This window comes from Chelon labrosus, assembly GCF_963514085.1.
Source record: "Chelon labrosus genome assembly, chromosome: 23".
Lineage (NCBI taxonomy): Eukaryota > Metazoa > Chordata > Actinopteri > Mugiliformes > Mugilidae > Chelon > Chelon labrosus.
In genome coordinates this window covers 2,410,900-2,438,679 of record NC_140356.1, presented here as the reverse complement: position 1 = coordinate 2,438,679, position 27,780 = coordinate 2,410,900, and the positions used below count along the sequence as shown (strand labels likewise).

The window sequence follows — 27,780 nt, the reverse complement described above, 5'->3', positions numbered from 1 at the left end:
CCCCCCCCCCCCCCCCCCCCCCCAATCAAGCACCGGCGTCCATCCACAGGTTCGGAGCTAACCAGATGGTGAGATGACGTCTGCTGAGGCCAGCTGTTGTAAAAGTTCAGGTCCAAATAATTTATTAGTTTGAAGACAGGTCAGTGTCTCCTGTTCGCATCCCCTCTCTTCTTTTAGCACATTTTCAGCATCTCTTCAGCAGAAGTTTAGGAGGTCCCTGGCTTGATGATTTCATTTGCTTGCTTTTCTATAAACATGCCCCTATTTATGATCATGACGGCTGCGCACATGCAAAAATCGTCAACCATTTTAATAGTGTTGTAGGAAAAGTAGAGGAATGATTCTATGAGATAAAGTTTAATATATCTAAATATACATTTATATTGGTTTTGGTTGTTATCCCTGTAAAACGGACTGATACAAGGTGAAGTTAATGTTCTTTCCTCAGTAATTATTGGACTATAATTTAATTCTAAGTGGTTAAATGGTGTACAGAATATGTAAATATACATAGAGGATTTTTTTCCAAAGTTTCCTGAATAGAACATGCTCTCTGCTGGAATCATATTCTTTATTGTCCCTCTTTATTAAAAGAAGTCAGGGTGCACATACGGCAACTTTCTGGCTCTACATTTACCACTCGTCAGTACTTACTAAGAAGAATTTAACACGATTGAGGTGGGCGTGCGATTTAAGTGCTGGTGGCTGTCACCCAGTTTGACATTTAACAGCAGAGTGGGAAAATTGTGTTTGTGCTGGCGTGTTGACAAGAGGTTCCTTGAGAGTACAGGGTGTTATCTTTTGTTTTCTTAAAATCCCAGAGCAGCCTAAGAGGTTCTTTGCCTCCGTGTTCATCTTGTACCGTCACGGAACCAACTTACCAGCTCGCACTTATACGAGGACAACTTACCGAGAAAATTAAGTTGACTAAAAGTGGTTTTATTTTAGCTTTAAATATCACAAAAAAAAAAAACTGTGCAAATTTGATGTGCTAAAATGTTTTTCTTTTTTAATAATCTGAGTGGTTTGCTCTATAAATTGTTATAAAATGTTTACCCCGGCACAAGAACAAAATGAAACTGAAGAAAGTTGTGCAACGAATGTGTGTAATCCATTGCTTTAAAATGATCCAAACTAATTGATTATTGCAGCTGACAACGAGTCAGTTGACTCAATTCTGTTTAAATTCCCCAGAGCTTTTCTTGCCATGGATTTAGACATCCACAGTTAACACAAATATGGAGCCAATCTGAAATCAAGTTCTCACTGAGTAGCCATCTGTCTTCATTTATTGGCTACATAAATCATTCTGGTCTGTGATCTTTCACTGAGCTTACTCTTTACTTGGTGTTTATTACTGACGTGCTTGACTGACTGCAAAAAAACACCCGTATCAAAGGTGCAAAATTATATTGTCTAGTTACAAAAAGCATTTTTCAGAGGTTCTCAGTGGCCATGGCATTAGAAATAATACTAATAATAATAATTATAAACAGCTTGCAAGGAATTTGTACCAGAGACAAATTCCTTTCAGCTGACACAGCAAACCTAAATCGACTGATCAGTCTCTGTGGATTATTATTGCTTTGGGCTTCTTTCCTCTAGAACACTAGGCAGATATGTTAGGGTTCTTTGTGGACACCAGTCAAAAGATGCAACTGTACTAACACCGATCAAGCATAACATTATGACCACCTTCCTAATATTGTGTAGGTCTCCCTTGTGCCTCCAAAACAGTTGGGACTCATCAGAGAATGGACATGGGCCTTCTGAGGGTGTCCTGTGGTGTCTGGCAACAGAATGTTGTTAGTGGGGGTCTTTAGGTCCCATGGGTTGAGGGGAGGAGCCTCTGTGGATCATCCCACAGATACTTGATCAGTTTGGGATCTAGTGAATTTGGAGGCCAGGTCAACACCTTGTGCTGTTCTTCATGTTTTTTTTGAGTTGCTCCTAAAGCAAGCTTTTTCTGTGTTCCTGTATCAGGCTGCATCCTGCTGGGGATGGCTGCTGCCATCAAGGAGTGTCATTGCTATGGGGTTGGGGTGCCTGGTCTGGTCTAGGTGGGTGCTACATGTATAAGTAACTTACGCATGAATGCCAGGCCCAAAAGTTTCCCATCAGAACATTGGATTGTCACAAGATGGTCAATGTTATTTAGTACTCCTGTCAGTGGTTTTAATGTTGTGGCTGATTGGTGTAATTTTCCCCAGAGTTTGAGTGTGAAACATCTGGTTTGTAGTTCAGCTGAGCAAGGTGCACCCCATGCTGGGTGTCACCTCTCTTAAAAAGGCAGGATGATGAAATAGCAGACGGATAGGCTACCAGGTTAGGTGAGGTCAAAGGTCAGAGTCAAGGCCCAGCTACAGAAGAGTAGCTCTGGCAGGATAGTGGGCATTTTGTGGGGAATAGTAGGGAGTGTATTCAGAAGGGGTTTGGCTGCAGGACCATGTCCCTGCTTACGGCCCAAGCTTTTAATCAACATGTTTATCTCTGCTGTCACCAAATCATGTTGGAGGATTTTGGATTCATGTCCACTGGTGCTTACCTCTCACTCACTCTGTCAGTTCTCCTGTTGTCTTCCGGGACAAACAGTCAGGCATAGACCGAAACATTATGACTAGCATCCCACTGAAGTGTTCACTAGTCAGGTGAAATGATTGTCTCTTCCAGTACTATGTCTATAACAACTGTGATACTTCAGAACACTAAATGACTCTGGCACATCTACTGCGACTGTTAACCACAATTTGTAGATAAGCTGTCTGTATTGTACAGTATCAATGCTGTTTCTATTTATGAACTTGAGGAATATTAAGGACAGGCAGAGGCGATGATTAGCTCATTTTAACAAGAGCGCAGAGTTGGTTGTTGGAACATTTAAAAATCATATTCAACACTATTTTCTCAAATTCACCCTGAGTTGTAGATGCTAATTGAGCCTTTAAGATCAGTCAGTAGTTAGCCTATGAGTCCCTCTTGAGAGACATTTTATGGACAATGATTTACAGTTGATGAACTTATTTGGAAATAAAGGACCATAATGGTGTTTTGCAGCTTTATACCCTAAACGTCACAACTGCAAGCAATATACCATAACCTTTAGCTTCTAGCCATGTTTCCACCAAAGTATCCCTGGAACTTTCAGTTGCAGAGGCTAACGTCTAAGAACTTTCCAAGCATTTCAGACTTTTGTTTTCTGCATTTCATATACCTGCAAAGATTGGGCAAATTAATCAGCTAACATAGAAAGGAAAGTGACGACTATTTTTACTACCTCAATGTTGTACACCAGTACTAAAAAAAAAAAAAAAAAAAAAAAAAGTAGGACAAACAAGGACAACAAAATGAGTAAATGCATTTCAAGGCCTTGTGTTTATGATCCATCTATCATGATTTCTTCTGTAGCTCCATTATGTTGTGTCAAAGCACAATGGACAAAAAATTAATTGACATGTTTGCAGGTTTTTTTTTTGTTTTGTTTTTTTTAAAAAGAATATTGTGGAAAGTAGTTTCCCCTGACTTTATGAAAGGTGAAGAAACATACCTGGAACTTTGAGTTCTTTCAGTGGAAACATGGTTTCATCTCAACTGCGATCTCAGAAATTGCATGACGTGCATGCAATCACATCGTAGACCAAGTAATTTGTTTGTTTTTCTAACAGATAAATCCTTATTGGTCCTTAAAAACCCCATAAGCCAATTTAACGCAAAATGCCATATCTCACTTTTTGTCACAACACAAAGAAAACGTTAAAGTTTCTACGCCACAAATGGGGGAGGGGATAGGCACATGCTAAACCACAATTTAACCTCAGCTTTAGGAAGAAAAGTTTGCAATCTGATCTGTAAGAGAGCACAGAACTGAGTGAGGGTGTGCTCAAGAATAGAGCTTTTTGTTAAAAATGGTCATGGTCTTGCTTTGACTGACCACAGACTGTTGCCTTTTCAGTTTGTTCTGCTGTCGAGACATCCGTTAGATTTTGTTTTAATATGCTGTGAAAATTTGCTGTCAGACTTGAAGACTTGAAACAATAATGTCAGAAAATCTGAAAAAGGCATCTTCAGTGCGACGGGTTATCTATGCTCTAGCTGTCTTGCGGAGAAGATTGACACCACACATGTGCACTAAATATGAAGCTGCCATGAGCAGCTTGTTAGCATAGCATAGCATAGCATAGCATAGCAAAAAGACTGACAACAGGGAGACAACAACGGCTAACATTTAGATCAATGTACAACCCCTTGTAAAACTGTTTCTTCATTTGTAAACTTTGTACAGATGAATCATGTTAATCAGTGACACCCCTTTCACTGTTTATGCTAATTTATGCTAATGTGAACCACCTGTCTGCTTGTAGTAGCTACAGATTTAGTATACAGGTATGAGAATAATCTCAGCGGATCTCTTAAAGAAAATAGGAAGCATATTTCCCAAAAGGTGAAGCTCGGCAAAGGATGATATGTAGCAAATAGCCTGAAACAAACGGATAAACAAACAAAAAAAAAACATGGTATGGTCCTTTAACTGTCCCTCATGAGCTTTTTCCATAAAACTTGCTTGAAGAGACACTTTAGGTGTGCTCTGCACCCAGTGAAGACTTCTCACTTTCTTATCATGTATTTCAAAGAGTAATCATCATATTTAACCTACGACAAACAACTTTCCATTAAGTGCATTATAGTATTCTATGTAAACCACCCCCTCAGGATGTCATGTACTGTCATTTCATCATCATTACTAAATCCCGCTGTTCCCTAATGAGCAGATTTCATCCGAGTACATGCATTATATTAGTACTAATATTTTTCACTACTATCAGCATGAGGAGAGACTAGAAGAAGCGCCCCAATGGTTGGAGACACGTTTGATTTCCAAAACCTGTAACAATTCATCCAAATATGCGATTACTTTGTGTTGTTTTGATGGAGGAAGATGATGGCGGCGTGCTCGTTTATGTATTCCGCTGTCACACACCAAACGGAAACAAATATACGATCATCTTCTAAAAGAATCTCCAGAGCCAATAAGCGTAAAAGCTCCACGAGGGACGATATTTCGGGCTCATCACGCTTGCCGTAGCATTTATGTTTTGTGCCAGGAAAAGGAGAGGAAAAAAAAGAAGCTGTTACAGCAGATAAATTGAACGCACCTTTTTGTTATCAAAAAAAAAAAAACAGACAAAAAAAGGAAACCCACAATGCCAAATATTTTTCTTTTTTGCTAATTTAGGGTTAATATTCTCCACACAGCCTTGTCCGCTGTGTAGAAACTTTAATTTCCTCACTGTTTTCATCTTGCCCGTCTCTCAAGCCTTGAGTGGGACTCAGGAGTTTTTAAGGCTGGTACTCTCAGATCAGTAAGCACTACTCTGTGGATACAGTGAATGTGTAGAAAGCCTTGTAGTATTGCATTGTATGTAATGTATATAATGAATAAAGATTGTATTTTGTTCAAGTTTTCCTAACTGCTGTATTTGTGGCCTTTCTGCCCCCTGGTGGCTGTGTGTAGGAACACCGCACAAGTGGAAAAGGCTTCCTTTATTTGCAAACGTGAACGTGTACAGCAACATGACGGCCAAGGCCGTACGAAATTTACATTTTCCAGTGTGTCAGACCCCTGTTGTTTGCCTAGTAGCAAACGAACACAATAAATACATAAAATATTGGTAACACACTTTGGTGGACAAAAATACAAAGTGATACACGCGCGCACACACACAGAAAAAGAAAACAAAAAAAACAGTGGAAGTGGAGTGCCCGAGGTGATGGATTCACTTATATATACAAATATAGGTGAAAGTAAATATATATTAAATTAACTGGTGTAAATGGAAGATGAGTATTAGACTGAACAAAACAGAATTATAAGTGTTCAGAATCTCCCAAGAGGGTTTAATGCCCAGTGTTTAAACCATAAGATCACTCCTCCAACAGCGAAACAAACGACAACAAAAAACTGCTATTTACAGCGTGGCACAAAATCGGCATCAGACCAGGATTGCCGTTGATTGAGGAGTTAGCATTGTTTCTATAAACAGAAAACTGCCTGCTTTGCACCTGGCTCTAAGGAAAGCTTTACAAGTGCGAAATGTCGGTTGTTGTTAATTTGGGTTATAATATAATAATCCCATGTTGCTCTAATCAGAAATAATTGCATTGTACAGTCCAACGGGTGAAACGCTTGAATAGATATAGAATAAATGTAAAACAAGACATTAGATTAGCCAATTGTGTTTGGAAGTAGACACAGTGGTGAGTAGTAAAATTATTACCCAAACTGTCAAGCTTACAGGCTACAATATACAAATGATTTGATTGCAGGAGCATAATCGGTTCCCAATGGGAGCCGTTTCGGACAAAACAAATTGTGGGCAGGTAAAGTTGGTCTGGCTTCCGGGCTAAAGAATCTCCTGAGTTTGTTACTTTTAAAGCATGGATGTATTAAAGGGCTCATATGGTGCCACAATTTCTCCCTCCAGTGGACACTTTAAGTACTACAATAATAAAATAAAAAAACACACGTTATAAAATAGATGTATATAATACTGTTAACACCTCCAGCTGTCACATTGTAAACTCTATGAGGGGGGCGGACACTAATGCACATGTGCCCGTGTGCAGCTTGAAAGCTGGAAAACTTACTTGGCTCACACACTAGCGATTAGGGTGCCCCCTTTGAGTCACGCATCCTGTTCTGCTTAATACATCCATGCTTGAAGGAACCTGACTGAGGGCAAAAGTTGAATGGGTTCCTTCCTGATTTGCATTTGCTAGGAAGCGATTTGATCTGCGGCATGCTAAAATGCCAGTTAAAAGTAACCGGTTAACCCCAATGAACCTTTAAATTTCAAAATGAATTTTTAATAATTTCAATATTTATTGTTTTTTTTAAAGAATTCTGAGGGATTTCTTCCGAGTAACTATATTTGCTTTTGATTTCTGTGTTAATCACATGACAACAACACAACGTCCACTCATGATATGTGGGATTTTGGATTAAAACCAACTCAACTGTCTAATTCCTGTTGACCCATGTGTTTTAAGCAGCCTCTTTATGGGCAGGTCTTTTATGATTAAGGTTAGTTGTACTAGCCTTTATATCACTTGTAGTGGCAGCTCCCTCTGGCCTGAAAACAACAGTGTGGAAAATCACCAGGATGCTTTAAAGCATCCTGAGGTCATCTAAGTTAGTAACTCTAGAAGGTGGTTGACGTTGCCATCACCTCTGCTCTTCCTCCTCCTCCTCCTCCTCCTCCGGTGGCTGAGGGATCAGTTTGCACCATCACCCCGCTCGTTCCTCGCTTGCAAGAAAATATATAAAAATACAATATTTACAGGTGCCTGTGTACATCTCATTAAAAGAGGAGGCACTTTATGAGATCTTACAATTATGTGTTCTAAATTATTATTGTGCTCTATAGGAAGTCAAGCATATCAAATATTTGTATAAAACTGCAACAGTAGAAACACATTGAGCTGATTTATCATTCAACGTATGTCCACATGGCCACTGACTGATTCTATTGCTCCAAACTGCAGCAGGACCACATCAAGCAATCATTCAAAGTCTCGGTTGTTCTATCGGATGTATTTCTATGGGACTTGTTTGGTTGCAGGGTCAGGAAAGATGAGAGCGGGGATTCTTTTGCTTCTTTTTTTTTTTTTTGCCGTGGCTGGTCCTGTCACCTTTTCCTGTTTTCTTCTCCTCCTTCTTTTCTGTCCTGGCTCGTCCTTACAGGTGGGTGTCCTCCTCGTCCGGGAAGTCCTCCTTCAGGTTTTCGATGGGCACGATCCAGCTGTCGTTGAACTCTCCGTGCAGCGCCGTCTTCTTCTCCTGCATCTCGGGCGGCACCTCCATCACGTCCAGCGTCGGGTTGTCATGGTAGCCGTTCTCCACCGTGTGCAGTTCCTCCGTCAGGTGTTGCTGCGATTAGGAGTACAGTGGCTCTAAAAGCGTGCATTTGTAATCCCAATACTGATCAGTCATAACATTATGACCACCTTCCTGATATAGTGTAGGTCTCCCTTGTGCCTCCAAAACAGTTGTGACTCATCAGAGAATGGACATGGGCCTTCTGAGGGTGTCCTGTGGTGTCATTGCTATGGGGTGGGGGTGCCTGGTCTGGTCTAGGTGGGTGCTACATCCACATGAATGAATGCCAGGTCCAAAAGTTTCCCAGCAGAACATTGTATTGTCACAAGATGGTCAATGTTATTTAGTTCTCCTGTCAGTGGTCATAATGTTATGCCTGATCAGTATACATAATGTAAAATAAGTGATAGGATAAGTTTTGAAAATGTGTTCATATCTGTACATTTGGGGATCTGCCTACCTGGTTCTCGTTGAATGGCTTGCGGTGGTGGGAGGCACAGACGGCAAGAATGACAATCATGATGAGCAGCGCTCCACAGGAGGCCAGGATGGCTATCAGGGTTTTGCTGTCTGGTTTCTTCTAGTGGGACAGACGAGAAGAGATCTTGTATTTATGATGAGAGATGATTTCTTTCTGCATATTCAGCCTGTAAAGCATTTGCTAAACCCTTTTTCAGAAAGCTTGATAAAAATGTTTGCACTTTACCTCTTCCATGATTTTGTCATAAAGCTCCTTTGCACGGTCGGGATTTACTGTAAGATAAAGTACAATTCAATTGTAAAAATTCAAAAAAGAAAAAGTCCATAAATGTGTCTCTCATAAGGGGAGGAGGCTGTTTCACCTTGCCCAGTTATCTCCACATGGGCAAATTCTACTGCGTCGCCGTTGCGAGTGAACGTCAGGGTGCAGGTTCCGTTTTTCCAGTTGACCATCAGCTTCTGGCACACCTCTGCCAGGTCTTTGTCTCCCTTATTCTGAAGGTGAAATGACAAATGGGTAAAATGAATCCACACAATTATACATCAGTGATCCACAAAAGGTCAGAGGTGACGGCTGAGGTCATGTCTTCCTGTGCTGTGATGTGTGGATTATTTTGGTACGTTATGGAAGGGCACAGCTGCCAGAGAGAGAGTGTATGAACGAGGTGTGGGAACAAAGGAAACTAGTGAAAGGCAGGAAAGGTTCCCACTAAGACACTCTTTCCACCCTGTGACTGGAATCCTTTTTTTTTTTTTTTTTTTTTGTAAACAGCAGGCTTCACTGCTTCCTGTCCTGCTGCTGGAAACACAGTCTGGATGGCTGAGAGATCCACCCAGAGCCTCCTCCAGCGGTGGAAACTGTCATTCTGTGAGTCGATGTTGCTATTATATTTCAGTCTCAAGCAGAAATATGAACAACTGATCAGTCACTATTTATTTAAACGTCCAATAGAACGCTCAGAGATGCAATGTTAATAGCTTTGGTAACGTTCGCGTATGTCTTTGAAGGTTCTCAGTCATCCAGGTCACGGTATATCCAGAAACGTTCAACTGGACCTGTAGAGCTTCTTGAAGGTGTTTCGCCACTCACCCTCACTTAACGTTTTTGGATATGCAGGTTGGGTGTTTACAGCCGGGCAGATAGTGTACTTTACTGAACTGTTAGCTAGCGTAGCACGTTCAGAAAAGAGAAGGAAGCACTGTGAGGCGTTGTCCTTCCTTTCAGTGTCCCTGTAAATCCATTGTGTTGCAACTGCTCCTTTAGGAGCTGAATACATTCTGGCAAAGATTTCCTGGGCCAATCAAATCGTTTGGGTAGATTTTATGGACAGAAGAGTTATAGCAATTCAACGTCATATCTGAGCGCCATGATGTTGAATATGTTCACAACAAAATGGCTCTGACTGGTTGTAGGACTATCCAGTTGCGTGCAGAGGTATTTGTTTTATATGTTTTGGTTGAAACACGCTCCATAATGAAATCCAAATGACCCCTATAACACTTGAGTCTGGCTAAACCAGGCTATGTTAAGACAGGACCTGCCAGAGAGTTTTGATATGCTTGGAAAACTGACGTGTGTATAAATCATAGACTGTATATAAATATGGACAATGCGTCCCCACTTCCTTACATTGACCATATTGACGTTACTGCTCTGCTCTACCTCCACCAGTTACAAGGAAATGTTGCATTATACACTGTACTTTAATTTATTCCACTCTGAGTGCTTCAGGGAGAGGTTGGCATGGCAACTTGTAGTCATCATGATGTCACATCCTGTTTCTACTGTATAGCGTCAACTAAGTGACTAATTTAACAGACAAATGGACACTTGAGTGTGCATCAGTATTATATTAACTACCTAAAATGACAGAACCATCCTTGAAATTCTTTTATTTGACGTGTATTTTAGTGTTTTAGTTTGGTCCAAGTCCCATCCACTAACATAGAGGGGGTGGAGCTTATGACTTATACTGCAGCCAGCCACCAGGGGGAGCGCTACTTGCTTTGGCTTCACTTTTGAGGAGCTGTTCTGTCCATCTTTATACAGTGTATGGTATAAATGCACAAAAACTAAAGTTCAATTCTTTATCAGGTCATGTTTTGGCAACTAAAAGAGACTATAAGCCACTGTAAGCTATTGAACCATAAAAAGACACGATGGTGTAACATTATTCAACATGTCATTTAGTTCTAATTCATTCTTCTTCTTCTGCACAATGTTACACAGATATTCTATTCAGGCGCCAGGACTGGATTTTGTCTGTCATTAAAATCCGAACTGAGGTGGTAGCCCAGGCTGAAACAAAGAGGCCATCTAAGACTACTATGACTAAGATGAATGCAACATTGTTTTTCTTCCGCTCTGCTGCATCAAACGTCACATCTTAAGGTCTCATCGGTTGATGGCAGTGGATAAATGAGCGGAAGGGGTGTGGCCCTGCCTCTCCCGGACAGGACAATAGCAGAGGCTTGACGTGGTGAGTCAGGCAAGGAACTGTTTGTTGTCACTTATATTGTTTACGTGAGTGAAAAAAGGTCACACACAAAAAAGCAAAATATTACCTCTTGTCCACCAGGTACAGGATACGAATACTGCAGGGGAAAAAAAAATATGTCAGTTAAAGGCATGATTGACGTGATTCCTCTTTAAGTAAAGGCAAGCAAACATGCTCATTATATCTACGCCACTTTGTTACATTAGTGCTTACAGTCAACGTTGGCTGAGGCGGTAAGACGGTGGGTCTGGCAGCTGGGCCGGTGGCGGGGCCGGCAGCTGGGCCGGCGGAGGGGCCGGCAGCTGGGCCGGCGGCGGGGCCGGTGGAGGGGCCGGCACCTGGGCCGGCACCTGGGCCGGTGGCGGGGCCGGTGGAGGGGCCGGCGGCGGGGCCGGCACCTGGGCCGGCGGCTGGGCCGGTGGCGGGGCCGGCAGCGGGGCCGGCGGCTGGGCCGGTGGAGGGGCCGGCACCTGGGCCGGCACCTGGGCCGGCGGCGGGGCCGGCAGCTGGGCCGGCAGCTGGGCCGGTGGAGGGGCCGGCACCTGGGCCGGCACCTGGGCCGGCGGCGGGGCCGGCAGCTGGGCCGGTGGAGGGGCCGGCACCTGGGCCGGCGGCTGGGCCGGCAGCGGGGCCGGCAGTGGGGCCGGCAGTGGTGGGGGTGCTGGCGGTGGGGGTGCTGGCGGTGGTGGTGGGGGTGGGTTTGGCAGTGGTGGCGATTGTGGTTGGGGTTTTAGCTTTGGTGGTTGTGGCCTCTGTAGCACCAGACGGTTTGGGCGTCGTCGCGGTGGCTGTTGCTGGCTTATTGCTTGGCGCAGTCAGGTCCTTGGTACCTTCAATCAGCAATAACATGACAAGAGTAAACATCTTCAGATAACCATGAAGAGCCAGAGACAGCTGAGTCACTTCTTAAGTTGTACTGGAAGGCAACAATGAAACTCACGATTATCACATGATTAAAGTTAAATGTAGGAATGCTACACCGAGAATCTATCCAGCAAACTACTAACTATCTGTGCGCTGGATAGCACCTTTTTCAGTTATGGACTAAAGCATTTACAGCTGATGGTAGCAACCAAGACTCATGGACACCTGCATCAAAACATCATAAATACAGAGTATGTTTTAACCCATTTCTGTGGTAACATATATTACAAGTGTGGTTAGTTTAATTAGCATTTCCTAGAACCAGTCTACAGTCAAGTCCTAGTCCTGGGATAGTTTCCAAAGCTCTGAGAAATGCTGAGGTAGTAAAAACTGAGTTAATTATATTATCCGTAGACATTTTCTACCTGGATAATCTGCTTGTGCATATTTATGGCTTTACCAATGAATGAACATTAACATTCCCAATTAATTTTACTTGGACTTGCAGTTGCAATCCACTTAAATAGATTTAGTAGAGACAGCAGCTTGTATTTGTCGTTTAAAAATGGAAAAGCTACTATTAGCTAGGAGGCTAGGACAGTGCTATACAAAACTGGCCTCTCCTGACTCTGGCTGATCAGTTGGTCTACCATTTATTAATTGTAGATGATTGTGTTGTTAAAAAAATATATATATATTGTAAATATTTGTGTATTTGAATGTTCATATTAGATGAAGGAGTAAATCCAGATGAGTCTTCTGTGGATGCACTTATGTCAGTTACTTTTGTAACTCTAGTTTCTCTTTTCCTGCGCTAATTTGTGTGTGTAAGGGAGTGTGATCTCACTCCCTTACTCATCAAAATGCTGAATTAGCTAAAAGACTGCCGACAGGTCCAGCTGTGGGACACGCAGCAGAAACTCGGCCCCATATCGGCAAACAGCCGATGGTCAGCTTGGTGTATTGCAGCATATAGGCAATATTTGTATTTGTTGGGGCTTCAACTTTCATAGCGTTTGAGCTTACTCCAACTTATTGTCTACTCTGTTGAGTAGGCATCTACAGGGTTATTATATACAGGGTATATACCGGGTCCTTGTCTATTCAATGTTCCTCCAGATGAGTAACCTTACACACTCTTTAACAGACTTAGTTTACAGAGATATAGTGGACAAAGAACAGCCCTTACCTCTGTCACTGTTTTTTTGATCTGTCGTGGTGGGTGTTATAGGAGCAGGCGCGCTTGTGGGGGCATTTGTGATTGTGTGTTGCGCAGTGGTAGCACTGTTGTGCCCCATTGTCCTGTCATTGGTAGCAGCAATTGGTTGGGTGGGTACTGTGTGTTTGTCATCAGAAGATGTAGTCTTTGCTGGTGAGGTGTTTGTCTTAGTGGTCATTGGTGGTTGGGTGGTTTCACTCTTTGAGGGGCTAGGACTGACAGTTGACTGTTCCCCTGCCTTAGTCAAAGGACTGCTAGTAGTAGAAATGGCTGAATGTGCAGGTGTGACTTTGGCAGGTTGTGGCGGGGCAGCCGCGCCAGTTGTGGCAATAGACGTTGTCTGATCTGGTGTAGCAGACGTTGTTTCAGAAGAGACACTGTGAAGTAGGAAACCTAAGGAGGAGAAGACAGGAGACATTATTAAATAAATGCCATGAAAACAAACCAGTCAATGGCAAAGGATGCAAATAAAAAAAAAAAATTAAAAAAACTCTTCAAAAACTGGCCACTTGGGGAGAGGGGCCAGATTCATACATGCAGAAATGTCATAAACCTCTAGTATTTGGTTCATTGTCTTGCTCAAGTACACCCCAGGTACGAAGTCCATGTGCTGGGGATCAAACTGCTATCCCTTTAAGTAAAGGCACATGACACCAGTCTATGCAATATTTTACAATTCAATCCGTGCAATATTACAATTCAATCTGTGCAATATTTCTATCCAATTCTATTTCATTATTTATCTTTTATAGCTACTTTTTTTGCTCTTGTTATTTTTTATTCTGCATTTTCTGTAAGCTGATGTGAACTGCAATTTCCCCATTGCAGGACTAATAAAGGTTTTTCTTATTCTTATTCTTATTAAATAATTCAAAATGAAATGAAATTAAATATGCAACTACTACTTCTTGGTGCTGAGCATATAATATACACTAATAAAGATTTTTGTATTTGTCGTTCAAAAATGGAAAAGCTACTATTAGCTAGGAGGCTAGGACAATGCTATACAAAACTGGCCTCTCCTGACTCTGGCCGATCAGTTGGTCTACCATTTATTAATTGTAGATGATCGAGTTGTTAAAAAAATATATGTATATTGTAAATATTTGTGTATTTGAATGTTCATATTAGATGAAGGAGTAAATCCAGATGAGTCTTCTGTGGATGCACTTATGTCAGTTACTTTTGTAACTCTAGTTTCTCTTCTCCTGCGCTAATTTGTGTGTGTAAGGGAGTGTGATCTCACTCCCTTACTCATCAAAATGCTGAATTAGCTAAAAGTCTGCCGACAGGTCCAGCTGTGGGACACACAGCAGAAACTCGGCCCCATATCGGCAAACAGCCAATGGTCAGCTTGGTGTATTGCAGCATATAGGCAATATTTGTATAATAAAGATTTTTCTCAAAATAGCTCTGAAGTGCTGCGTCAACACAGGAAATTTAGAATTACTGCTTCTATGACCGCCAACCAGTCAAATTGCAGGCAACATTTCTGTCTGTCTAGACTAATATATAATGGAAAACTTGATGGAAAAAATAAACATATTTTTGCAGAACACTATGACGTCACAGTGAAGCTAACCTTTAATAATTTTTGTATATAATGTAATCACCGCATAATGTAATCCTATTAGACAGTTGTGTGATGAGAAGTTGTCATAAGAAGATCATGATTTTAATTAATTAATTTATTTTTTAGTTCAAGTGATTGTTTGGGCCAGACATGAAGAAATTCCCACTTTGCGTTCCTGAGATGGTATGAGTTCATACCATATAGACTGTAAAAAAAAAAGTGGACAGCCCCTTTAAAAGTGAAGTCTGGAGCTCCCCCTGGTGGCTGGCTGCAATAGAGGTCATAAGCTCCACCCCCTCCATGTTATTTGATGCTATGAAAACGGGATGTGACATCACGATGATTGACGGCTGCCATTGACCGCTCAGTGAGTCTAGGACTGTAGGAGTAGGAAAAAAAATATAGTGGGGGGTGCATTGTCCATTTTTTTTACAGTCTATAGTTGATATGTACATACAACTCAAAGACATAATGCCTCAGTCATGGCTACAGCTCAGTAAACCACAACATTCCACATAAAGATGCTAAAACTGCACATTTTGAAAATAATTCTCACTGGGTTTGTCACAATGTGCATAGCCACTTGATATATTCTTACTATAAAATTGATTAGTGAAGCTTTTTTCAAAGGCAGGACCACTCTGGGGTCCAAGCAGTGTCGTTCTCTGCTTTTGGATTTCCTGCTGTAGAAGCAGCTGTGAGCTTCTGGCCCAGCTCTCAATCTTCTTGTGTTTCCCTATTTATAGCGACTAAGACAGGATGCTGCACACAATAAACTCGAAGGCACCACGCCCGTGACCACCGCCTGTTTTTTCGAACAATCCTCACCGGACTCCATGACCCCCCTCCGATGCCTGACCTCCTCCAACTGGCCTCCCTCACACTCTTCCTCACCTCCTTCAGCTCCGGCTGTCAACATTTAGTGCCTGACTTTGCCAGACTCTTGCCTACTTCATAAATGCATGACATCTTGGCAGACAGCTAGCATCGTGCTACACCACCTGCCCGTCACTCAGAATGGCCACGGCCTTTATTATCCACAACCTTGGTGTATGTATGTAAGAAATATAAAATAAAATAATAGCCAAATTACAAGTAATGCTTTAAAACTTGCCCCAGGCTGTAAACATGGGATCTATTGGAATTGACTCCTTTTTTGGGCCAGCCCCGAGTGGCCAGTTGAGGTACTGCAGCTTTAGGACTTTTATGTAGGCTTTGTCTTTCATCCGGGCAGGTAAACATGTAAGCATTACAGGTAAACAAGCCGACCGTCGCGGGTGCACATGGCGCTCAGAGATGACATCATCCAGATCAGAAGACATAATCCAGGGTCTGTAGGTCAATCTACAGACCCCGGATGATGATAACAAGTAACTCCAGACTCAACGGGGAATAGCTCTAGGGTACGATAATAAAATATTGGTGAAATGAACGAGTTTCGCGGCAGATAATGCGTTATTTAGAGGCTGCATTTCGGTGCCCCAGTCACTCCCACTATATGGATATACGTGGATCTATATCTCCCGACTGACTACAAACGACACAAAAGTTATGTGGGTGAGTAAACAATCGTATTTTATGCCAGAAATAAGGTCCAGGTTGTAAAAAACAGTAGTTCCCCTTTAAAAAGTGCTCGCATTTCAGTCTAGTTTTACCTTGTTCATGTAAGTCTATGCAGTGTGTAATGTTTGTGCAATAGTTGACATGTCATGGTAATTAGTCTGGAAAGGTTGGGTTATGTTGGTTGGCGGATAGTCCTGGTAATGTTTCTATTCCTGTATTTGCTTTTAATGAATATATCTATCTAATCATGGAAAAACAACAAAAAGGAAAAAAAAAAATCAACTATTTGTTGGTTGACCTCTCATAATTTCATCCGTACCCCCTCAGTAGCTGCATTCCCCAAACTCACTTGTTCATACTGTAAATCCACATATTATCTATGTTTTTTTATTTTTAACAAATGCCCAGTAAAACCCTAAAACAGCGGGACGGTGTAGTTTTTGGCAAGCGTAACTCAAACAGGAAGAAACAGTGAATTTATTGGGTTCCACTTTAATGTTATGGGTAGCAGGAGGGTGCTTGTGAGATTAAATCTAAATAAACTGTGGCATTCGCGGTACTGACTGAGGTGTTTTTCAATAGCTTTTGAACCCCAGTAGAGGTCTTTGGATAAATGTGCTGACATTACTAAAACTAAGAATATCGCAAAATGTATTTATGTGTTTATTTTTGGGGTTTTTTTTGCGGTTGTGGCAGCAACTGATGACAGCAAATTCTTAAGCTATATTACAAAGTACATTTTAAAGATTTTTTGCATTCCAAGATAAGGCAACAAAAAAAAGTTATTCTCTGTGGCATGCTCGGATCAAATTTTCAGACTTTAAGACTTTTGAGATTTGATTTGAATGACATTCCACAAACTGACAAAAAGACGAAACCTTCAAATGCACAATTCCCACCGCATGTGAATGCAGCATTAGGAAGATAAGAATTCGCTCCTGGAGCCTGGTAGAGCCGAGTCTGTCCTTTCTCCGTTTAGCACAGACACATCACTTATCAGCCTTCAGCCTGCTGCCCTCCATGCTCTTACTAAGAGTCACAGTGTCAAAGTTGTCCACTCAGAGGAGCCACTTTGATTGAGCTGAGTGTTAATATGCTGCTCACTGCTCTGGGGCTGTTTGAAGGCAGATAGGCTTTGTTTTAACCAGCTTCTTCTTCTTTACTGACTTCCTGAGTTTACCAGATGACTAACTGGATTTCCAATCTGTATCCTGATGCACTGATTTTTGGATATTTTTTGGATAGCCAACCCAACACCTCGCCTCCAGATTCAATTTCTCACATTCGTCCTCCTCTTAGCCCCCCCCCCCCCCCCCCCCCCCCCCAATAGGTTTGCTGTCTTGTTTTGGCATGACCTCCGCTGACCTGAACTGTCACAGACGCATCTGTTTCTTAGTGGCCGACAGCACCCACTGGTCCCGCTGTTATCAGCACCCAGGCTGTTTTTACCTCGCCCACGCATTCCTCGCCACACAGCCTCCAGAAAAACACACTGAGACACACACACACACACACACACACACACAGCCCAGCTATGGTCTGTCAGATAAACGTACAGTCCATCCAGCTTTTCTCATCTATACCCTTCACCAGAGGTAACATCTGCTCATTTAGCCCCTTGCTCTGGGACACTTCAGCACGTGAACACGACCCCTCTCTACCTCCTGAGGCACAGTCACGGCTGTTGTTTTAATTTGGTTTTGTGGCCTTTTATTGGATAAATTAGTAGAGAAAGACAGGAAGTTATGGATGAGAGTCAAATATGTGGCATTTCATTGAGCACTGCACGTCAGTTAATGAACCGCCCGTTCAAGAACATAATATACACCTATCAGGTAATTGTGGCAATTCAGTGTTCTGCTGAGAAACCTTTGGACCTGGCATTCATGTGGATGTTACTTAGACATGTAGCACCCACCTAGACCAGACCAGACACCCCCACCCCATAGCAATGACACTCCTTGATGGCAGCAGCCATCCCCAGCAGGATGCAGCCTGATACAGACACACACACAAAAATGCTTTAGGAACAACTCAAAAACATGAAGAACAGCACAAGGTGTTGACCTGGCCTCCAAATTCACTAGATCCCAATTAAGTATCTGTGGGATGATCCACAGAGGCCCCTCCCCTCAACCCATAGGACCCAAAGGCCCCCACTAACAACATTCTGTTACCAGACACCACAGGACACCCTCAGAAGGCCCATGTCCATTCTCTGATGAGTCCCAACTGTTTTGGAGGCACAAGGGAGACCTACACAATATTAGGAAGGTGGTCATAATGTCATGACTGATCAGTGCATTTGGGTATTAATACAGTATAGCAGAAGCACAAGTAACTAGTAATCTATTTATCAGCTTAAGATGTTGATAAGCTGCATTTCCAACATTTCTCCTGCAGGTACACCTTTAATAATGTATCTGTAGATGTTACTACCTACTTTTTGAAAAAACCTCCTCTGTCTAATTCCACAGCTTCCTGACCTTTCTGATCCCAGAACGCTCCCTCCGTCCGCCTGAATGTACACTATGTCTCATTTTTACAGCGGAGGGTGTGAGAACCGACCTGCTGTCCTTTTCCCTGACCACTTGGCCTCGATTCAGTGTCAGGAAACAGCTTCTATGATTTGGGACCTTGTCTGACTTCCATTTTTGAGCAACATTTTTTTTTTGCTTGGAAGGAAACCAGTTGAGCCACATCCACGTAAAACAACAACCGTGGTATGAAAGTTTACCTGTCTCCTTACTGACAGTGACTTTTTTCATGTCATTGCTCTGCTTGCAAGATCGGTTGTACTTGGATATAAACGATGGTATACAGTAGCTTAGTGTGGTGAAAAGCTCCTTCTGATGTGAGCACAACATAGCTATCAGTTCTTCCTCAGCTTGTTCCAAAGTAATCAGAAGCCAGAAACACATTACTTCCTGTATAAGAGAGATTTTGGCTGAGAACCAGCGCACAGACGAGTGTGTCTGGTGTTAATTTATTGATTTTATGCATCACTCTGCAGCACATTAATCACTCTTTCTGTCTAGAGGAGTCTAGAGGATTAATAAGGAATGGACTATTTGCATCAGAGCTACAACGTATCCTCACACAGAGACCTAATCTACCTTTGAAGCTGCTCCTTTAGGGAACCTTTAGAACCTGACTTATTCACTGACACTAAGTGGAGGGCCTGGGGAGGTCAGAGGGTACTTTCTGTCTCCTTGCCCTCCCTGCAGGGGTCCCGCTGTTTGAGTCCGGCGGGCGTCAGCCCAATCCGGTTCAGTGTGAGAACCTCCTTGCACATTAAAGGAGAATGGCAGTGTGGACGGCTGGATGAATGGTTTTCCCTTCCTGTGAGTGCCGTGTTGTAAATAAATGCCCCGAGGAACAAGGCCCCACACAGAGTGAAACAGGGAGAAGATGTGCAGGAGAGGCAGTGGAGTTTGCGTTATTGCACTCTCTGCTGTTGTCACAAGAGCTCTAATGCAGCACTGACGTTGAGGCCCTGTGGTCAGTCCCTTTTCACCCAAAGGTGCTGGATGGGGTTGATGCCAGGGCTCGGGCATTGCCAACTGTCTCCACTTTGTCTAAACAAATTGTAGTCTAGAATATGGTATGCTGTACACGGAAAGCCACAAAGCGGATTTAGAGATTAGACCAGCAACAAGCTGAAGTGTGTGTGAGCTGTCCAGCCAGTTATCCGTCCAGCTCGACTGTAACCCCGGTCTGATGTGTGTCTGAGCGTGAATGTGCACTGTGCTAGCCAAACGGAGGAGAGTAAATAAATAAATGTAGCTGTCGCTCCAAAGCACCAGCGGGACAAAGTCGCCCCGTTAGCTTGGTGACAGCCCACACAAAAGCCCCTCCGGCCCCCACGTGCAGCCATGCAAGGACAGGCCACTCCCTCCTTGCAAAACCCCTGCTGCAGCCGGGGCCTTTTAGGGTTAGGCAGCCCCCATCCGTGCCCTATTGAGAGAGGTATTTCAGCTCGCTGTGGGACTGTGGTGGGCTGATTGGGGCGGGAGGGCGAGGAAGGAACGGGAGGCGTCTTTGCTTTACATTGTGCGCTTTAGTGAAGGGAGGTGAGGAGCCGTGAATGCAAGAAACACTCGGCAGGAATAAAAGAGAGACAAGTGAAAGGGAGGAGAGAGGGTGGGGTGGGGGGTGGAAGGAGAGAAAGCGAAGAGGGGTTTGAGATGCTGTAAATCTAACGGCCACATGGAAATGACTGACCACACACACACTCTAACACATTAACTGCCAACAACACACTCCCTGTCCTTGGAAACCAGACTGGTATGTGTGTTTATACAAGCTGTGGGGTGCACCGATGGTAAAAGTTCAATGTTAGCGCTCCGTCACCCCGCTATCGCACACACACCCACACACAAAGACCTACGTACACAACACTATGATGCTGTTCAGATATAAATGAAGCAACAGGGTAGAAAAAAGTAAAGCTACTCTGTCAGATTTAGAACATAAATCTACTTAATCCTTGATAAAAATTGAACACGATTCAGAATTCTGTTCTTATTACAGTCTTGAGACTTTTCCAACCCAACACCTCTGAAATGGTCAGTTTTTTTAGACAGTACTGCCTGCATGTGGTCTGACTTTTCAAACCGAGGAAATATTGCAGTCAGGTAGTGACGGTCTGGGTTCTCTTAATCCACAGGTGTCAAACATACAGGCCGCGGGCCAAAAGATGCCCGTCAGAGGGTCTAATCTGGCCCGCAGCATGAATTTGCAAAGTGCAAAAATTACACAGAATTTGTCCACTGTTTTAGAAAGAGAAGGGACAGAACACAACAGCGTGACCCAGGACTAAACAGCAGGCAGCAATGTGTCCAAAGCGCACTTATTTTTCTTAAGAAATTAATTTAGTTTAAAGGATTAAATGTAAACATTCTCCAAATTTACTTGTTCTTCTTTGCACTAAAACAGAGGAAAAAGTCTTTAGTTGTCATTACTTATAGGTTATTATGCTATTATCTTACTGGTCTGGCCGGCTTGAGATCAACCTGGGCCGTATGTGGCCCCCAAACTAAAATGAGTTTGACACCCCTGTCTTAATCTGAAATTTCAGAATTCTAGTCTGATGCCATCACTGAATCATTAGCATTTCTGACACCACTTCAGCTGTTTTTGCAGCTGCCACGGTATTCATGAGGGCTCAAAATAGTGTAAAAAGGGGGAATGGGACACACCATTGTGATAGCAGATGGTCATTAAATTATGGCAATTAAAAAAGAAAAAAGACAAAAAATAAATAAATAAATCAAAACACCTGTATATATTAGACAGCCGTGGCAGTAGGACTTTCTTTCTGTCGAACCAAATGCTGGATCCCCCATCTGTGATAATACAGTGTTATTAGCAAACTACCAAAAGTCAAGCTTTGGTGTTCACTTGGTAGCAGGACAACCACATTCATTTGTCATCAGTTTCATTACAAACTACTGTATAGTCAAGTCCCTCAGGAAAGTCAGGAAAAGTGCAATGATAATAACGAAAAGATATTGCCACCCTTATGTGCTTGACAGTTTGACAGTGTGGAGGGTTTTTGACTGTTGTTAGCTTAGCCGCTTAGCTGAAGCTACAAATTTACTTTGTTATGTCAAATAAGATTTAAAAGGTGAAGTGAAAATGAATGGAAAATGAACCATATTTGACCTAGATTAGAGAGATAAAGGTTAAATATTATGCACGAAATTAGAATGTAACTGTCTAAAACTTAGCTAAAGTAGCTAAAGTAGCTATGTAGTGTATTTGCTAGTTAAATAAAGCAGAGGTTGCATCTTATCCTACTTGGTTACATATATATATATAAACCTCAGTTGAGTATTTTGCTGCGTTTCTAAGGGATATACAGAAGATTTTAGAAAGGTAGTAGACTGATAGACTGTGATAGCTAAGCTATCTAGCTAGCCATAAGTTACAAACCTAATGTTAACCTTAAGTCAGTACACCAAGAGCAACTGCTGCACAAATGTAATATATTGAAACACAAAATGTTTCATTATTCCATATAACAAATGTGTTTTTTATACCTTGGATGAACCAGTCATCAGAAAGGGCTCAGTGTGCGGGCATGCATCATCTCACAGCTAATGGAGCAACAGCCGTTGCATGTTTTTTCTGAAAACTGAGAAGTGAGGGGAGTTCACTCAATGTGATGAGGCAGATGGAAAGAGTGCTGAGACAGTAGGGAGGAGAAGATGATGAGAGGGGGAGGAGGAGGAGGAGGAGGAGGAGGCGAGAGAGGTCCATGACGGTACCAGCCACAGAGCTGATTAATGGACACCTGGGTTTCCAGCGTGGCATGCTTTGCAGAGGGAGGGAGTATGGGGTTACAGCAGAGGTGAAGGTGAGCGGCTCTATCTGGAGCATCGGACGGTGATGAAACGCTCGGCTTTACAGAGAGTAGAGGTTCCTCCTTGAAGGAAACCTGCGTCCACATGCCAACCATGCCTGGCTTAAAAAGATCCAGCACATCTGGAGAGTACACACAGTTCCTACAGAGGGTGCCTCACACCTTCAGGGTATTTAAGCTCCGCAGTTTTTTTCTGGTTCTACAATTTCTCTGGTTTTACAATTAAAAGTGTCATCGATCTTTATCTAAAAAAAAAAAAACATAGGAGATTTTATTTAATTTTTTTTGTGAATAGGAGCAATAAGGTCTACATGGAGGTGCATTAAAGCATACATGAGCATCACAAAGCTGATTTAATTATTATGTTCCGTTCATATGGAATACTATATTTCTAAAATGAGAGGTTCTTTGAAAACACAAGGTAGAAAACTAAAAATGCACTGAGGTGGAGTATATTTCATTCAGTCACCTTCAAGGAGCACACTACACCCTCACAGCTAAATATTAAACTACTTGCTGAAACACAAATTTACTTTTTGCAAATATGTCAGAATTACTTCTCATCTATATATATATATATATATATATATATATATATATGCCAAATTACGAACTCTGGCCATTTACTACAAAATTAAAAATATCACAATTATCCCACTGTCCCTTAGAATAGAACAACATCTTCAAAATGGTGACAAAAACTCAGTAAACAGGCGTCTGTGGCTTAAAACAACTCAGAGGCTCAAAGCTTTCTTCCTGCTGCCACACCCTTATTGGAACTGGGGATGTAGATAAAGTTTTTTTTTTTTTTTTCTCATTCCTATTGTTTCTCCTTTCACTCCCATGCCGGCCGTCGATCAGACACTAGACGAGTGTACCGGGCAGACAGTGCTTCTCCCGGTCACTGGTGTCCGGACAGGCCAGGAACCCCGACTGCCTGTTATCTTGTAGGAAACGGACAAGTCGCGAACCGGTGAAAGCACAAGGAAGACGCTCTGCGTAGGGGTTAGGAAGTCCTGGAGGGGACTGATTAGTGATACTGTCCGTCTTCCTAAACTCCAGGGTTTAACTGATTTATTCAAGCAGTGACATCATCTTCAAGCAATCAGACAGAAACATAACAGTCATCTTTTATCGACTGTGACACTACCAGAAATGGTTTGTTCCCATCACGTTTTCCAAATTCTTGAGATTTGGCTGAACCTCCTTCAAGTGCGCCATCCCGTCACGCCCTCTTTTCACAGTGGTCATAATATTTGTACAGCGGTGGATGGAAATGGGCTCCATTTAACCTTTTCTGTCTTCGCATGGTGTTGGAATTGTGCTAACATTTGCTCTGAGGTTGAATGGAAACCTAGCTACAGAGGTAACGATTACAAGACTCAAGTTGAAATCGAAGCAAAATACTTGAAAATGACTCAACAGTATTACGTCTTTTTGACTAAACAACAAACTAGCAAGCTCATGCTGAGGCAAAAACCAGAGAACACTAGCCTATGTCTCACCCTTGTCATGTCTTCCTGGACTGGACGTTGGACTAGAAAAAGACTCTGATTTGGTCTCTCTTGTTCTTTGTATTCAGAATTCAATAGAGGCCAAAGAATACCACAATACTCCACACAAATACAATTCACTTTTGATTAATAGTTTAAAATTTAGAGAATTTTGTGTACTCTCTTTCTTAGTTTGACGACCGTATCAACACTGTTTTAACTAATCGTAAAGCTACATACAGCAGCTGTTTAGTTTAGCTACCTCCTTAGCTAGCTCACCTTCTAGCACCTCTTAAACTTCCGTGGTATATCTTGTTTGTTCACTCCAAACCCCAAGTACTTCAGAGTCCTGCTTTTCTCTCGGCCAAGAAGTAAACGGATGAAGGCTGCATCCACTCTTCATGCTAAGCTAAGCCAACTAAGCGACTGGCTGTGGATTTATGAAGATTTCTTTTATATTTATACACATGACAATGGTTTAAAGCGGGTGTATTTTCCAAAGAGCTTAAATAAAATAAAGATATGTAAGATAACCTGTGCTAAAAGTACTACAATTGGTTTCATGGTGACATGTGAATGGATTCATGCTAATCTAGCCTTCTGCACTTCACCACTGATCTTAAGCTTTTTTAAAAAACAAAAGTCGAGCATGAAAAACTGACTAACCGCTTTCTTTAGAAATATATTAAACTGTATGTACTCAGTCTCTCACAGGTACCCGTGATAACTGAGCGTTAAACAAACACACACAGATGTCGGTTCACACGCAGAAAAACTTCTCAGGCTTTTATTTTTAGTTGTGAAAGCATTCAGACGGAGTTTCGGGCCTGTGTAGCGCTTCTTTTTTTTTTTTTTCTACACAAATAAAGCCTCCCGTCTAAATCCACCTACTTCAGCGGTGATAGAGAGAGAGAGGCAGGTGCATAATTAAAGAAAACACTTTCCTCGCCTTTCAGCCAGGGAGGGAGGTCAGGGGTGCGCTTCATTATTCAGGCTCCTTGTGTGTCTCTGGGTGAAGCTTTTGGCGGACTCGCTCTTCTGTGTGCGTGTTTGTGTGTTTGGAGGAGGGGGGGGGGGGAGCACTGGAGAATCCTTAACTGCGGGAGAGTTGCGGGTGTAGGGGCAGATGTTCCAGCTAGCAGTCTTACTGTGCCGTTAGACGGGCTTACGACTGATTTCTTGAAGATTTCAGTTGAAAACAAAGGAAAACTGTTCATCAGATATCAGTGCAGAAATGGAATCAATTTGTGTTCAACTGGAGGCGCTAAGAGGCAGAAAGATTTTAACAAAAGCTTGAACTTGCGGCAACTTTGGTTGCACTTTGGCTCCAAGCTCAGTGCTCTTCCTCAGGTGTCACCCATCTCTCATAGTCTGGGATGTTTTTGCTTCTTTGATCAACTTGTGCACTCAATTGTCTTCACTGAAAGGATCCCCTGTCTATAATAGATTATGCCACCATGATTTCAGTTAGAGTACATGTACTATAAAATGTATAACATGGGGAAACTACACCAATCCAAAATGATCAGCGCTTTAAAGACAAGACAAAGTTCACTGAAGTCATTTCTCTCTCTGTGTTTTGAGTCAATGTGAAAAGAGAAAGGTCATCTACTGAAAATAAAATTTTGAAATGATAAAGCTGCCGTTCCCATATAAATCTCATGACATTCACAAACTACAAAGCATAGGTGTCAAAATTTAAAGGCTTAAAAATCCATCACCTGGCACCTGAAAGCACCCCAGAGAACGGATGGATTTAATGGATTATTTTTTCATTAATGCAAGGGTGCGGTGCTTAAAATACTTCTTCCATCGCAGCGTAATGAGCACTATAACTTTACTAAGTTAGTTTTACATAAAGTAAATTTACTTTTCTTGTATTACGAGAACTTTTATTTGACAGTAAGTGCCTTCTAAACTGCAGTGCAACACACCTGTTGCTCTGAAGTGATGCTTCACAGACACATTCTTCCACGCACATGCATTTATAGACACATATATAATGAGTGTAAAATAAAAAAAAATTAAAATCCTGCAGGGACACACAGTTTTTTCCAATCCCAGGTGCACGTATTTAACTTGAAACTGTACTCACTGAGTGTAAGCAGCAGCCACGTGATCGCCCTCATCCTGTTTCTGCTCGTTTCTTCTCCCAGACAGATTTATCCTTCATGCAGCGAAGCGCTACGATCCCTCACTTTGTGGCAGGAGATGCTGCTCTGATGATAAAGCCGAGGCTGATGCCGTGCTGTCACGCCTTTCTCCTTGAATTTGTATCCGGGGTAAATGATCTCGCCCCGGGTATTGTTATTTTTTTTTTTTCTTCTTTAAAACTGAAAGCCAAGAATGCTTTTGTTTGTCTCTGCTGCTTCTTTCTCGCCCCTCTCTCGCTCCCTCTGCAGAGTTGGGGATTTGGGGGAAGAGTGTTTCTGTGGTCTCCTTGGCTGCACTGTTGTCCCTCAGTGTCTCTCTCTTTCTCTCTCCCACAGTGGCTCTGTGCTGTATTATGCTCAGTCAGTCCTCTCTCCAGCAAAGTGTTGAGCTGTTTGGAGACCAGGAGCACGGCCCTGCCTCCCTTATCATGAGAAGCAGGGGCAGACCCAGACTGGTCCAATCCCACAGCTCTGGGCTCACTGCTGTCCGGGACACTTTGAATAACAAAGGAAGCTGTGAGACAATGTGTTCCTCTGGTTTTTATTCATTCCAAAAATGGTCCATGACTCAAGGACGAGGGGTGAAGTCACATCAGTGCCGATGTGATTTGATCAAGGGAAAGCTTTGCCTATATTCACAGAGTCAGCGCACCACAGCATGTCCTTCCATGGTTCAGCAGTTTCAGTCAAATACAGGCTAAAATGGGCTCTTGTTTTGTCAGCAGAACCTTAGACTCGAGGCTTGTAACCAAGACACAAATAGACACAAATATCTATTCTTGTTCGAATATATCGCTTTGTTTGCTCAGCAGTCACAGGCCTGAAGGAACTGCATCCACAAGTAAAGATTAAGCTGCAATAGGATGCTGCTGGGTCGTGACCACCACGGTGTATCTGTGTGTCACTGTAGCTGCAGTGCTTGTCTGGTTTGAGCTAACAGGTGATTTCTCCTAAGCTCAATTAAGTGACGATATTTAAAAAACACTAAAATATTCACTGTTCCTCTGAAGGTCTGTCAAGAAGTCTCAAAGACTTGTCCAACCACCTGGATGAAAACTCCTTCCATCCACTAAAATTATGAAAAAATGTGGTTTTATACTGTTTTCCAAACTGTGCCTCTGTTTCTTGCCAGTTGCCAGGTAAAGAAAACTGGACCGAAATTATTTTTTTTCCTTGACTGGATAAAGTATTTGGGTTGTTCGTGTCACTTTGCATTGCTGAAACCACTGATGTATTTATTGACAGCCCTAATTGACTGGAAGTAAAAGCGCTGCATATTGAGAGTGGGACTTATCCACACACACACACACACACACAGCGCTTTATGAATGCAGTGTGTTAGAATTTTTTAAAACATTTCATTTAAAATCTCCCAGAGAATAGTGTTTTATTATTGGGTTTTACTTAGGAAACATATCTACCCCACCTACTGCTACAGAGACTAAATCTGAATAACGCATTATCTGCATAACTCTGGACTCGGGGAATAGCACTAGCGTATCATAACAAAATATTGGTGAAATGAACGAGTTTCGCGGCAGATAATGTGTTATTTAGAGGCTGCGTTTCGGTGCCCCAGTCACTCCCACTATATGGATATACGCGGTGCTCCGCTGGATCTAAATATCGTCCGAACGGCTCCAAATGACACCAAAGTTATATGGGTGAGTAAAAGATCATATTTTATGTCAGAAATG

At 42.4% G+C, this 27,780-nt stretch overlaps 1 protein-coding gene across 1 annotated transcript; it reads right to left on the bottom strand.

Moving 5' to 3' along the window:
• Window positions 1-5: 5 nt before the first annotated feature.
• On the bottom strand, window positions 6-27,176 carry podxl (podocalyxin-like). The gene is made up of 8 exons (XM_084573849.1): window positions 26,026-27,176; window positions 12,905-13,327; window positions 11,065-11,681; window positions 10,919-10,948; window positions 8,716-8,848; window positions 8,580-8,626; window positions 8,334-8,453; window positions 6-7,924 (listed from the first exon to the last, which is right to left on the bottom strand). The coding sequence occupies exons 1-8, from the start codon at window positions 26,057-26,059 to the stop codon at window positions 7,733-7,735; spliced, it is 1,596 nt and encodes a 531-aa protein (XP_084429975.1). The 5' UTR covers window positions 26,060-27,176; the 3' UTR covers window positions 6-7,732.
• Between the last annotated feature and the right edge of the window lie 604 nt (window positions 27,177-27,780).